Genomic DNA, 13,369 nt, shown 5'->3' with positions numbered 1-13,369 from the left:
ACTTACCGGATACTTTGTTTGCAGCACAATGCCGCAGATTTCATCGCCAACCAGAAATTGCTCACCCAGCATGGCCATGCAGACGTTCTCCCAGGCGCGCTCAATTTTATTCTTTCGCAAACGTATGACCCACTGGCCGCCTTTACTATTCGCCGGATCCTCCCACATCGGCTTGATGCCCTGTTTGAAGAGACTCAACTCCCGATAGGGCTTCAGCGCCGTCGGCCGTATCAGATGCGAGTAGAGTGACCACCATTGCTGCACGCTGGCACAGCGCCCGACCACATGCAGCGATTTGCTATAGTCGGTGGCCGCTCGTTGTGTGCCCTTCCGGGAGAACCAGAGGCAGTATGTGTGCTGCAGGCGGTTCTCATTGGGCCCCACCTCCAGTGGGGGCAATTTGTCAACATCTATTTCATTTTCCACATCGCTGTCATCGCTATCGACAATATCTGGCCAGATTTTCCTGCAACGCAATGGTGATGGCATAACACTTTTGATAAGTATGTCGTATCAGGCTATTCAAATTAGTCCCAGCCAAAACTCGAAACTAAAACAAACCCAACAACTATGACAGTTCCCTAGACTTAAATACAAATATACAGCTCCTATATACTTATATACATTATATATATATATATATATATATGCTTCTTTTTTACGGCTTCACGTAACGCAACATGAAGCTGTCGATCCGCACGCTGGACCAGAAGACAATCTCCCTGGAGCTGCAGGATGACAAACAGAAGGTAATCCAGCTAAAGCAACGGCTGGTTCAATTGCCGGAGATAACACAGCCGGTGGAGAGCTTGCAGCTGATCTACGGCGGACGCATTATGCAGGACGATCTGCCGCTGGCCGACTACCACATTAGGGAGGACAGGTTCATAGTGCTAATGACTAAAAGGAGTGCCAACGTGCAGGAGCCGGAGTCGGAGCCAAGGCAGGAGCACCATCTAGAGCAGATGGTGCAGCCGGCGGAACCGCCGCGACCCTCCGTTACGCCCGATGAGCAGCGCGTGCGCGATCTAATGCTCATGGGCTACGAGGAGCAGGATGTGCGTGCAGCTTTGCGCGCCAGCTTTAATCATCCGGAGCGCGCCATAGAGTACCTAATCACGGGCATACCCAGCAGCAATGCAACAACAATGAACGGAACAACTACAACCCCCAGCTCAGCGGAGTCGAGCGTGATTAGCGAGACAGCCGAGCATCTCAATTATTTGGCAACTGATCCGCGCTTTGCGCATGTGCGCGATTTGATACGCCAGAATCCGGAACTGCTGGAGCTGGTGCTGACGCATCTGCGGGAGAGCGATCCGGCCGCCTTTGAGGCCATACGCGGCAATCAGGAGGAGTTCATATCCATGCTGAACGAGCCGACGGCCCACTTGACGGGCTCGCTCAGCCATGAGGAAGAAGCGGCCGTGGAGCGCCTGATGGCGCTGGGTTTCGATCGTGACGTCGTTCTGCCCATTTATCTGGCTTGCGACAAGAACGAGGAGCTCACTGCCGACATACTCTTCCGGCAGACCGACGAGGAGGACAACTAGCTCGGGCATTTGCTTTTGGTTGTTTTGGGTTGCAAAAAGTTGATTAACCATTTGGATGACAAGCACAGGGACAGAACTGGATCGAAACTAGAATTTCAATTTGTGTTTTCTATATATTCAACCGGGATGTAAGTCCAGTTGGTTTCAAAAATAGCCCCCAATCGTAACGTATTTTCAAATATTTTCTAACACTTTTTTTTCAATCTAATGTTATCGGGCAGCAGGAGCTAGGCATGGCTAAGAAATTAATAATTGTTATCCTACTTGATTGAAAATAAATTCATAATTGAATTCTTTCACTTAAAACAAAAAAAGACTGGCTGAAATGTGCAGCTACGGGCCTAGTCAAATCGAAACGAGCTTAAAGGCAGGCAAGGGAACCAAGTTTTTTTTTTTTTTTTTGGTGGGGATTTGCAGCCATGATTAGAACATAACCTAACAAACGCTCTGGCGAAGATGTTGCCCTCAAATTGGTTTCCACTTACGATTCGTATTGTTTGCTAGCGACCTTCTCCATGCTAATGCTGGGTTGCCTCAACTGCGCCGTTTCCCTGGACAACGTCTTAATGTTTGTTATTGTTTTGTTATTGCCTCTCGCTGATTTGCCGCGCCGACTGTTGCTGCCGTTGCTTCTGCTTCTGCTTATGTTGTTGTTGTTGTTTTTGTTGGATTTGCGGCTGGCTGGCCTTTGGCGCTGGTTGCGTAGAATTATTTGTTGTACTTTGTTGGCGTGCACGTTGCACAGTTTTTTTTGCCCGCTTGTTGTTGTACTTGTCTGGTTGCCAAATCGCAATTTGTTGTTGTTGTTGCTGTTGTTGTAGTTCTTTTAAATTCAGCTCCTTTTGCTTTTGCGTGGTCGTTGCGTTTGTTTGTGGGTGTGCGTGCGTGTGTGTGCTGTCCAGAACACGAATTTGTCGCGTTTGGCTAATTGGCCGCCGTTTGAAGCGTCTGTGGAGCTTGCTCAGTCGCGTGGCCTGTTGTTGTCGTTGAATGCGTCCAGTTGGTAAATAGTTGACAAGATGTTCGGCTCTTTTTTGATTTTAATGGTTTTTATCGGCGTGCTACGTAAATAATTTAGTGCTGTAAAATGTGTTTGAATCGACGGCGTTTTGCAACACCAGCACGTTTGTCGGGGCGAATGGCTTTAAGTTCGACAATTATTGGCTGCGGTATGGATAATTCAATAAAACATAGCTTTTGCCTCACTTTTTAATTCAACATTTTATTCAATTTGTATTTTAATTGATGTTTTTTATTTGTTTTCTCTCAAATTATCGATAGAAAATCAGCTGTTCCATACAAAATCAAAACATAAGCGAAGAGTGACCAGCTTAATTTAATAAAATATTCCCAGTTTCTAGTTTCTTGATAATTGTGCTTATTGCAGTGGAATGTATTTCTTCTAAATAAAGTGACAATTTGAAAGAAAAAAACTACAACGTGAATTGTATTTGATTAAAAGCAAATTAAAATCTTTTTTTACTATCAATTATATTTTAACAGGATTCACGCAGCTTACATCGCCGGCTCATTAGAAATGTTAATAGATTCTTAGCTGGGGTTGTTGTTTTGATATAGTTAAACTGTGTATTGATTCTGTTAAAGCTTATTACTATTTTTGAATTAAGTTAAAAGCTGTCAAATTATTGTACGTGATTTTAAAAACTTGCAGTCAGTTATAGACACTTTATGTTTTGACTAATAAGAAAATAAAGTATATTCAGCTAACAGCTGTTTTTCCAGAGTTAAATACTGTTACCAACAGAACGTCAGTCACATGTTAAGTTAATGTTAAACAACAGTCAACAGTTTTTGATTTTTATTGTCGTTTGGTAAACAATTGAGCAATATGGGCAAAAGTGACAAAAAGTTAAAGAAAAAGCACAAGAGTAAGCGTAAAGAGCACAAGGAAAAGCACAAGGACAAAGCCAAGAAGTCAAAGAGGCAAGAGAAAAAGGACACGACACCGCCAAAGATTGAGACCCCGTTGGTTGCGGCAGCCGACAGCGGCAGCGAGGAGGACTTCGCCATACCAATAGGTCGGTCATAGACATCTTTGTGTCTCACACAACAGCTACTCAAATATGTTAACACCTTGCACACATTTAAGCGCTGATGAACAGCAAATCGCACGCCCCGGAAACGCCGGAGGAGTACCAGCGCCGGCAGAGCCAAATACGCCGTGAGGTGGACCCGGTGACGGGCCGGACGCGCCTCATCAAGGGCGACAGCGAGATACTCGAGGAAATCGTGAGTAAACAGCGGCATTGCGATATCAACAGGAAGGCCACCAGCGGCGATGGCGACTACTTCGAGGCGCAATCCTTTGCAGCCGCCGCGGCCGCCAAGCGCCGCAAGCCAAAGTAAACATGTTCTCATTAAATACAATAGGTATATTTAATAATTAATAACTGTTAATCTAAATAAACAATTGTGCAGCATTGCAAAAAACGCTAGCTTAAGCTATATATATATACATAGATAGACGCATGAATAGAATGAATAATTAGTTAGTCCGGCCGATATTCGGCCTAGTAGAGCTGATGGAAATAGGTCGTGCTGCCATCCTGCCAGGCGGGATCGTCGCTGACCTTGGCGCGGCACATGGGACACGTTTGCTCACGCTTGAACCAGGTCTGTACGCACTCATCACAGAATATATGACCGCACTCCAGTATAATTGGCGAGTTGTACGCATCATGGCAAATGGGACACACGGAGCCGGCGGCATCTAGTTCGTCCTTTGTGGGCGGCCGTTCCGAGTCCTAAAGAAAAAAATTGATAGAAATTAAATACAAGAATTTATCTGCTTAAATATGCTCAAAATTATTTTGAAGATTATAAATTATTGAAGATTAAAGTTGTTTAAACGTGAAATACAAAATGAAAATCGAGTGGAAAAGTCTATATATATATATATTTTACATTTCCCCAGTTAAAGCTGGGGAAAAAACTTTGATCTTTAAGCAACTAATCTTTTTTTTATAATAATGTCCTCAAAGATATTTAAAAATGATGTTGAATTCGTTTGAATAGTGTACAAAAACATTTCATTATACAATTTCCACGCATTTTTCACCCTTGTGTGTGGTTTACATTTCAATATTTAAAGCTAAAGTCTTTGTTTTTGGATTTGCTACTCACAATATTGCGTCGAAATGTTGAAATGGCCTTCTTTAGGGACTTGCCCCGCTCCAGCAGCTCAAAGATTTTCGCGCCAATATACAGGGACGAGAACAAGCCGCCCGAGATGACCTCAAGACCCGAGTAGGACTCGTACAGAAACAGGAACCACTGTGTAATTGGAGCCAGTGCGCGATAGAATTGCGATATGTATTCGACCAACACATAAAGACGAGCCTGCAATAAATAAAAGTGGACTTCAGTTGGGGAATGTGCATTTTAGGTTCAATATCATGTGCAAAGCTCTTCATGGAATTCATTTGAGATGTGAAGATTTAGTTCCGACTTTTGGTCCCTTATTGAATAGATTTGAAGCTCCTTTCCAAGACTATGTGTAAATAATTAAAATTAAATTAAATTAAATTGTTCACAGTCGTGAAATGTGTGAAAATTGATGTCGAAAAACTAGGTTCAGGAAGCACCAGCTAGCCAATAATATATATATGCTTATAAGGAAAAGGATTAGGCTTAAGGATTGATGCCAGGCCAGAAGAAGCTGAGCCTTCATTCATTTTACTTACGCGCACTTTCAGTCGTATCACATGCATGGGCAACAGGGTTATGCAGATCTTGATGAGAATGGTGAGCAGCTTGAGCAGCAGATCGCTGATGGCCACATAGTAGAGCAGCATGCCCAGCGGAATGACCTTTGGCACAGTTGTATCATTGGCCGAGCTTTTGGCCAGCTCGGCGCTCCACTGGAACGTGGTCGAGGGGCTGTCGTTGAGTCCATTCGTGTGGCTGTTCTCCGTTTTGTAGTGCGAAGTGGAGACATCAACTGTTTGATAGATCTTGGGCGGCGGCACAATTAAGCCCAAGGGATCCGGCGGCGCTGTGGCCAAGTACATGCGCAGGGTAACCACGACGATCACCACGCAGGCATCACGCAGCAGCACCACATAGTTCTTCTGGGCCAGCCGCGAGACTTGATGCCGCAACGAACGATTCACATTGTACATGATGGTCTGCAGCAGCAGGAGATCGAGTATGCCCAGCAGATGGTCGTGCACGAACTTGATCAGCAGTATGCAAATGATGGGCAAATAGCGCACAAAGTGGCTCAGCACCTGCACCACCATATCCGTGATGATGTGATCATCGTCTGCGTTATTCTCGTGCGCCGCCTGATGGCCAATATTGGCATTCGGGCTGCTCGCTCCATCGGACGCTGCGGCAGCGGCATTTGCAGCGCCACCAGCAACAGTGACTGCATCCGGATGTGCCGCATCGTAAGCAGGAGGATTAATGCACGCCGCTGCCGGTGTTGTCAGGCCAATCACGCTGGCATTGTGCCGGCCGCTTAGGCTGTGGCGCGCCTGTTGCATTTCGCCCTCGCGCAGGGAGATGCTGCGGCCCATGCCGGCGCTGCTGTAGGCGCCCATGCGCGAGGGTATCGACGCGCTGGTGCTGGCCTCCGGTTCGATCTGGCTCGCTAGCTGATTCTGGTTTATCAATATGTGCGTATTGTCGCCGGGCACAGAGGCGGCGGCGGCGGCTGCCGCTGCTGGTGGCACCACATTGCCAGCTGTTGGCTGGTAGCGAAAATTGGAATGTGCTATAAAGGAGCGCAGCGCCTCGGTTGAGGGTGCCGTCGACAGCGAGAACATCTCGTTAAGATTGACACGCCAGAAGCCCAATTGCCGCACATTCCCTGCCGACGAGACGGCCGCTTGCGCCGGCGGCTCCTCCAAGCTGCCGCTGTTGGCGCCCACGCTGCGGGACTGCTGCAAGCGGCGATTCATCTGTGTGGTCACACGCACAGGCGTGCTGCTGATCGGCGTAAAGGAGCGCTGCCGGGCCAGGAGCGTGGACAGTATGTTGCTGCCAGAGGGACGGCCGCCACCAATGCTGCTGCTGCGCGCCGGCTGCGGATTGGCATGCTCCAGATTAATGCTTGTGCTGGTATTTGGTCCGGTTAAGGGCTGTGCCGCGGTCGCTAGCGACAAGGACGGCGTCGGCGCAGGCAGCAGGTAATCGTGCTCAGCTGTCGTTGACTCATTGTCATCGCCGTCGCTGTCAATGGGTATGGCTACGCTGGCAGCGCTTCTGTCTCCTGGCTGGGCACGGCGCGAAGCAGCAGGATCGTTTGGTCCGTTGTTCATTGCGTGGCAAAAAAAAAAGATGGACAGTAACCCGATTTCTCAACTTATTTACTTTGCAAAATTTGTATTTTTTTTTGTTTTGTGCGTACGCGAGCCTATTTCTCTGCCAGTCAGCTGTTAACGCAGCTATTCACGCGTCAACGTTGCCATTCGCCGCAACAGAGTGACCGTTGCAAATATTTTTGAATGCTAATTAGCAGAAAATTTGCAAGCACTTTGGAATATTGTTATATATGATATTAAATTGTTGTATATAGCGTGTTGCAAGTCTGATGTCAGCCGAGCCTAAAAACATATAACATTGGCGATATAAATAATGATCTTAATTTAATTACAAAAATAGGGGTTATTTGCGTGTTGCACACCTCATTTGCATGGCTGGGTCTGATAAGAATAATGCAAATGGCGCGGTTAACCGCAAGCTGACCCAAAGCCGTTGCCAAGCAACAGGGCTAAAACAAAAACGAAACAAAGCAAAACAAAAAACGCAAACGAAAACGAAAACGAAACGTGGCCAAAACAACCACCGACAAGGATAACTGTTTTGGTCAGTTTAGTTCACTTTAATTTTCCAAATCGAACAGAACGTGTTTTGTGAATTAAATTAAAAACGCAAAATAAAACCATTATGGGTAATACATATAAATTATAAGCTTTATTACGCAGAGTCAATAAACTATAGGCCTGTGTGTGCGTGCCAGATCCAAGTGCTACTACAATATACATATAATCATATAATGTGCTCTATGCTAGCCTAATCTTCTTAGATAGATGTTGAACCCCGTGGACAAGTAAACAAAATCAACATACATACATATTTATGCATATATATATATATATATATGTGTGTGTGTGTGTATATGTATGTGTGTGTGTGTGTGTGTGTGTATGTACATATTATTATTGTTCAGTCTGTGCAATCTCTCTCGCTGTCGCTGCTGTTTCTAGCTGAGCGCCCGCCCGTCCCGGCCGGGTGCACTGCGTCGTCGTCGTTCAATGAACCGGCGCCGTGATGCGCGGCGATAAACTTTTGGTCTCGGCGCTGCGATTCCGTCGCTGCAAAAACAGCTTGACGGACTCCAGCGGCAGCTGAAAGTGATAGTAGGCGCAATAGGGCAGCGGATCCCAGTAGGCGAACAGGGCCTCCCGCTTGTCCAGCGCTACCGTTGTCGTATTGCGCTCCAGCGTTGACCAGCTCCAGCTCCAGCTGGCCGTATCCTCATCGGCTGCGCCGCGTCTATGTATGCACATGCATTTGATGGCGCGGCACAGGAGCTGCGCATGCGAACGATTGTGGCATATATAGGGCAGGGCCACGCCCAGTCGAACGCCGAGCGGCACCAACTGGCCGCCATGCGCCGGCGACTTGACCAAGCGAAAGCTGACATGCCCGTTGATGCTGCGCTGGAATCGCACCTTGGCAAAGAAACCGCTCAGCCAGAGCTCGATCTGGGCCTCATCGTTGCGTCGCACCGGTATCAGATTCTTGGTATTGTGCTCGACGCGGCAGCTGACATTGGCCACGACCCGCGAATCCTTGACCGTGGTGCATGTGACATAATGATGATAGCCGGGCTGATCACGCACCACCAGCCAGGGCTGGCGTTCGCTAATCTCGTGCTGATTGAACTTGAGCAGCTCCACCCGACGGCTGGGCAATATGTACTTGTGCCGCTCCATGACGCCCTGCATGCCGCAGGCCATGAATATGTTGCGATAGCCGGCCACAAAGCCGCCCTCGTATAGCTGATGCAGTTGCTCCGGCTTCGTTACGACCGTGTGCGGCGGCAGCGTGATCTGCTGCGCCTCGCAGCGCTGAAACAGCTGCAGGCAGTCGTCCAGCTGCTGGGTCTCTCGTGCGCCCGGCACAAAGCTGGCACAGCCCAACAGCTCCAAATGCGGCTTGGCCAGCGCATCATAGTACGCCGGACTGGTGGCACACACGGGCACATACACAGTCGGTCGCTCCTTGCGCACAATGTGACACAGCGCCGCGATATACTGTTCCACGTTGGAGCTGCTCGGCTGCGGCACCACATAGAACTTGTCCACGCTCGTCGAGAAGCGCGCCAGCCCGAACAGACCCTCGAACTCAAAGACCACGACGCGTGCTCCAGAGCCGTAAAAGTTGCGCGCCAAATGCAGCGTCTGAATGGTGCTGCCGCAGCTGAGGAGCACGGTGCGCTGACGCTGACGTTGCCGGCTGCGCTGCGCTGTGCCCGGCTGCTGCTGCTGCTCCTCGTCGCTGCTGAGCAGCCACTTGCACAGGCCGATGGGCACGCGCAACAGCTTCCAGAAGATCCAGAGCAGGGCGGACAGCCAAAAGCTGGGCGCCGCTATGGACAGCGGAATGTAGAGCATGTAGCGCACCAGCAGGATCAGCAGGCGCAACAGCAGCTGCGGCCCGAACCACAAGAGACTGCCGGAGGATGACTCCGGTCGGGCGCTCGGCGCCGGGACATGGGCACGCAACAGGCTGCCGTCTGCCGTGCGCTGGCGCCGCAGCGTTATGAAATGCCGATGCGTTGTATGCTCATCGTTCTCGGACTCATCTTGGCTGGGATGCTCCGGTATGCGGTCCAGTGAATTGAACCGCCGGAACTTGGGCCGGGTGGCCAAACGCAGCTGGCGGGCATTCTCCTGTCGCTGCAATATATCGTCCAGTGTTTGCGACATCTCGTTCTCGCTCTCTCTCTCTCGCTCGCTCGCTCGCTCGCTCGCTCTCCCTTACACGGACACAGAACCGTTTACGGACTGATACTCGTCTTCCGTACTTTGTAATCTATTTTGCGCTCTCCCTGCCGTGCAATGCTGGCAAATTCCGAAATCTGACTAAAGCGCCGCTTAGACAGGAGCTCTTCTTAAAACCTTCGATTCGTTCGCACTGCAACCGACGGACGATTCTCACTGATAGCTCCCGCCAGATACGGACATACCTATACGCCGTATACGAGCCAAGGCAGACGCATTCCGATTTCTATTATTTTATTCTATATTACTTGATTTTTTTTTATGTTATTTTGTCTGGGTGCGCCAGCTCGCAGTCTGTGAGATTTTGCATTGTATCTACACTGAGAAAAAAAAAACAGCCTGCAAATCAGTTTCAGTCCACATTGAATAATATTACGAATATTTAGTTCAGATATTATTTATTTCTTTCTTAAAATTTCTTGAAATTAATATATTTTGAGCACTTTGTTTAGTTTTTTTTCTTATGTTTTTTTATGTTTTTTGTATTGCATCAAAAATAACAAAAATTTGTATTACAAAAATTTCAGAAAATTTTAATTATTTTAATGAAGACTTATCTCACATATTTTGAACATTTTATTTATTTTTAATTTTTGAATTTATATTTATTTATTTTTATATTTATATTTGTTTATTTTTATCAAATATTTAAAAATTTTTTATTTTTTGACACCATAAAAAAAATGAAAAAAAAATTGTTTTCAAAGATTTTTAAGCCAAACTCGTTAAACAGATGTCCTCATGCACGTTCACCAATATCCGAATGTATAACATGTGCCACAGAAAACGTCCACCATTTCTTCTGACAATATCAATTCAATATTATTAATTTAAGCGATTTGAATGATCTTAACTCGAACCGGTTCGTATTTTTACGCTATGAACCAAAAGATAAGCTGCATAGACTAATAATACCTGCTTCAGAAATCGGTTTGGTTTGGGGTTTTCCCACTTTCTATAATAGTTTCGAATATATATTAAATATATAATATATTAAGCTATAATCATTTTGTGCAAGTGCAGCAAGCAGCATCTCTCTGACCTAGGACAATAGCAGGACAATGAATCATCTTGATCTTAAAATATGTTTCAGCTAAAGTTAGCATGGCAACCAAACATATTAATAGTCAATTCGTTTGCTATTTTTCTCAGTGTAATCGAATTTGCCAAAAAAAAAAAACAAAAAAGTATAAATCATCCAGCTTGTCTAGAGCACGGTCCATCATCTCAAGGTTTTGGCATTGCGCACAGCGAGATCTCGTCTCTGGACGAGACCAGGCCAGCCCAAAAAAAAAAAAACCAATCTCAACTATCATCTAGGGAATTGCAATCGGGACTTGGACATTGATTTAATCTGCAGTCGGTCGCTTGCAGTGTACTTTGAGCCTGTCGTTAAAATAATGAAATACATGTAAACTAATAGCTACTCAATCCCATTTCAATCCAGCCTGTTGCGGCATTTCGACTGGTTCCGACAGCGACTGCGGCTGATAAGCCGCTGACTATGAACCCAACACTCATTAAGCAAGAGACACAACAACAACAACTACAACTACAACAAATAAATAGCAAGTAGGGGGTTTTAGTCGGGAGCTCCCGACTGGGGGATACCCTGAACCCTCTTCTTCCAACATCAAATGCATATATATATTCTATTTTAGAAGCTATATGTCAAGTTTGGTGACTCTAGCTCCTATTATTTACCAAAATTGCCCAAAAAACGGGATATAGATATCGATTGCTTGGAAACGGAGTAACTTATCGATTATCGGAAACAAACTCGATCTGCGCGGGAACTAGAAGCAACTACATCTAAAATTTCAAGTCTAGCTCTTATAGGTTCTGAGATCCTTGCGTTCATACATACGGACGGACGGACAAACAGACAGACATGGCTAGATCGACTCGACTATTAGTGCTGATCAAGAATATATATACTTTATGGGGTCGGAGATGCTTCCTTCTGCCTGTTAAATACATTTGCATTTTGCACAAATACAATATACCCTTATACCCATTTTTAATGGGTTCAGGGTATAAATATACTTATGCTGTACAGTGACAGCCAGAAAATAATCACACACCTACTCCAAAGACTTTTGGCTGTGTCATAAATATTGCGAGCATATATATTCAGATTAACTAAACGGAAAGTGAAACAAATATAAAAAAATAAACACCTTAACCTCGGACTTTAAACAGCCAGACGCCTGCCTACCTGCCGATTGTTTATAGTTCTATTCGTTTTAAAAAAAAAAATTGCCTATACTATATAGATTTCTATTTATGCCTGTTGCACTTGCACCTTGATATCGGCGCACAGGTTAAAAGTGGCCCGGCGAACAAAAAAAAAAATCTTTAAAAAATTACCGTCGCACATTGATAAGCAATATTAGCAAAAATTTCTTTAAAATGTAATACCTATTATATATATATATATGTATATATTTGTGCACACACACCTCGCCCACCTTTCAACGTGTTGTGTAACTGGGTGTGCCTGTGTGTGTGTGTGTGTGTGCCTGCCGTGTGTTACCCGATAGCAGGCATCGGTCGGATGCCACCTAGTATGAATCTTGAGATAACCTTCGGAGCTCGTGCTTTGCGCTGGCATTGCAAAAATATTTCTACTTAGTCGCAATATCATATTTCGACATTTTGTTTTACCAAGCTCTTGAATTGAATTTTTGCACTAATATTGCAATCTGAGCAGATTTTGTAACAATAACTATGTTCCTTTTTTTTACATTTTATTTATTTACACTCTGTCTGGGGAGAATAAGTAAAATTAACATTACTAGAAAGTTTCCTACATTTTATATTTTACTTATTTTGTATGTCAGATTGAAGTTGTACTTATTTAACTTATCTATCCGGGAGATGGAGAATATGCACTCTTTTAGGTCTTCTTTCTGCTAGACTTTTATCAAATAACAGAGTAAGATCTTTTGGTTTCAGAGGGATTATAGGATGTTTTGAAAGCAATCATTCTATATGAAATATTTAATTAATTTAAAGTTTCTCTCTTATTAAACAAAAATTATAAAGGTTGTAGTGGGAATATTTGTAATCCAAAGAGAGACAATTTCACTAGAGTATACAATTCGAAGTCCTTTTAAGGAATGTAATGGGAATATTTGTAATCTAATGAGAGAATTATAGTATAAAGTTTTAAGTCTTTTAAAGGTTGTAATGGGAATATTTGTAATCCAAAGAGAGACAATTTAACTATACAATTCGAAGTCCTTTCATCATTTGATGCTCATTCATCAATCATTTAATTGGAAACTTAGACTTTTAGGGTATATATATATAGGTAATATGATTATAGAAATTTATTAATAAGTAAATAGATCTGCTCACCCCAAAGATTTTTATACTTTCTTATTGCACAGAGAATATGAATGGAGCAGGGGAGTGTTAGCTATATTATATAGCTCCTAACTGAACGATCAATCCTTAGCATAAAAATTACTTTGTTTCCATATGCCTTAAAGGGTATTTAATATTCGTTGATGTACGTTTTGTGTTCATTCTTTATGCCTTGCCTCACAAAATAAATATGACAATGATCAGCAAAATGTGCTTTGGTGGTTAAATTTTCTTAACAAATGCGGAAACTATCGAGAAATGAAAACAAGGCAAAAGGGTTAAGCCCCATTTGACAGAGCCCTGCCCCGAACGCAGCCACGAATATTGTGACCAAATATTGCGGAGATGCTTCAGACCGGGTGGGTTCCGGCCACGTTTTGCATTTGCCCACTTCGAGCAGGGCTTGCA

At 44.8% G+C, this 13,369-nt stretch overlaps 4 protein-coding genes across 4 annotated transcripts in view; 1 reads left to right on the top strand and 3 right to left on the bottom strand.

Annotated features, from left to right (window-relative positions):
* Positions 1-2,379, bottom strand: part of LOC115764205 (eukaryotic translation initiation factor 4E type 2) — a gene marked incomplete at its 5' end in the record, with an annotated part of 49,968 nt that extends 47,589 nt beyond the window's left edge. Inside the window, 2 exons of the mRNA XM_030707095.1 lie at positions 7-466; positions 2,039-2,379. Coding sequence (XP_030562955.1) covers positions 7-466; positions 2,039-2,379 — 801 coding nt within the window. The remainder of the gene's footprint in view (positions 1-6; positions 467-2,038) is intronic.
* A 565-nt stretch (positions 2,380-2,944) lies between these two features.
* LOC115764103 (ADP-ribosylation factor-like protein 6-interacting protein 4) lies at positions 2,945-3,933 on the top strand. Its single transcript, XM_030706955.1, has 3 exons — positions 2,945-3,000; positions 3,057-3,592; positions 3,664-3,933. The coding sequence occupies exons 2-3, from the start codon at positions 3,403-3,405 to the stop codon at positions 3,918-3,920; spliced, it is 447 nt and encodes a 148-aa protein (XP_030562815.1). The 5' UTR covers positions 2,945-3,000; positions 3,057-3,402; the 3' UTR covers positions 3,921-3,933.
* Positions 3,934-4,065: 132 nt separating this feature from the next.
* LOC115764101 lies at positions 4,066-6,938 on the bottom strand. The gene is made up of 3 exons (XM_030706954.1): positions 5,258-6,938; positions 4,698-4,913; positions 4,066-4,318 (listed from the first exon to the last, which is right to left on the bottom strand). Exons 1-3 carry the CDS (start codon positions 6,836-6,838, stop codon positions 4,085-4,087), a joined length of 2,031 nt encoding a protein of 676 aa, XP_030562814.1. The 5' UTR covers positions 6,839-6,938; the 3' UTR covers positions 4,066-4,084.
* A 775-nt stretch (positions 6,939-7,713) lies between these two features.
* On the bottom strand, positions 7,714-9,670 carry LOC115764133. The gene has a single exon (XM_030707005.1). The coding sequence runs from the start codon at positions 9,512-9,514 to the stop codon at positions 7,832-7,834; it is 1,683 nt and encodes a 560-aa protein (XP_030562865.1). The 5' UTR covers positions 9,515-9,670; the 3' UTR covers positions 7,714-7,831.
* Between the last annotated feature and the right edge of the window lie 3,699 nt (positions 9,671-13,369).

Source organism: Drosophila novamexicana, unplaced genomic scaffold, assembly GCF_003285875.2.
Source record: "Drosophila novamexicana strain 15010-1031.04,08,12 unplaced genomic scaffold, DnovRS2.1 tig00000817-arrow-arrow-pilon, whole genome shotgun sequence".
Taxonomy (NCBI): Eukaryota; Metazoa; Arthropoda; class Insecta; order Diptera; family Drosophilidae; genus Drosophila; species Drosophila novamexicana.
The sequence above is the reverse complement of the archived record's forward strand: the minus strand, read 5'-3'. Positions and strand labels throughout refer to the sequence as shown.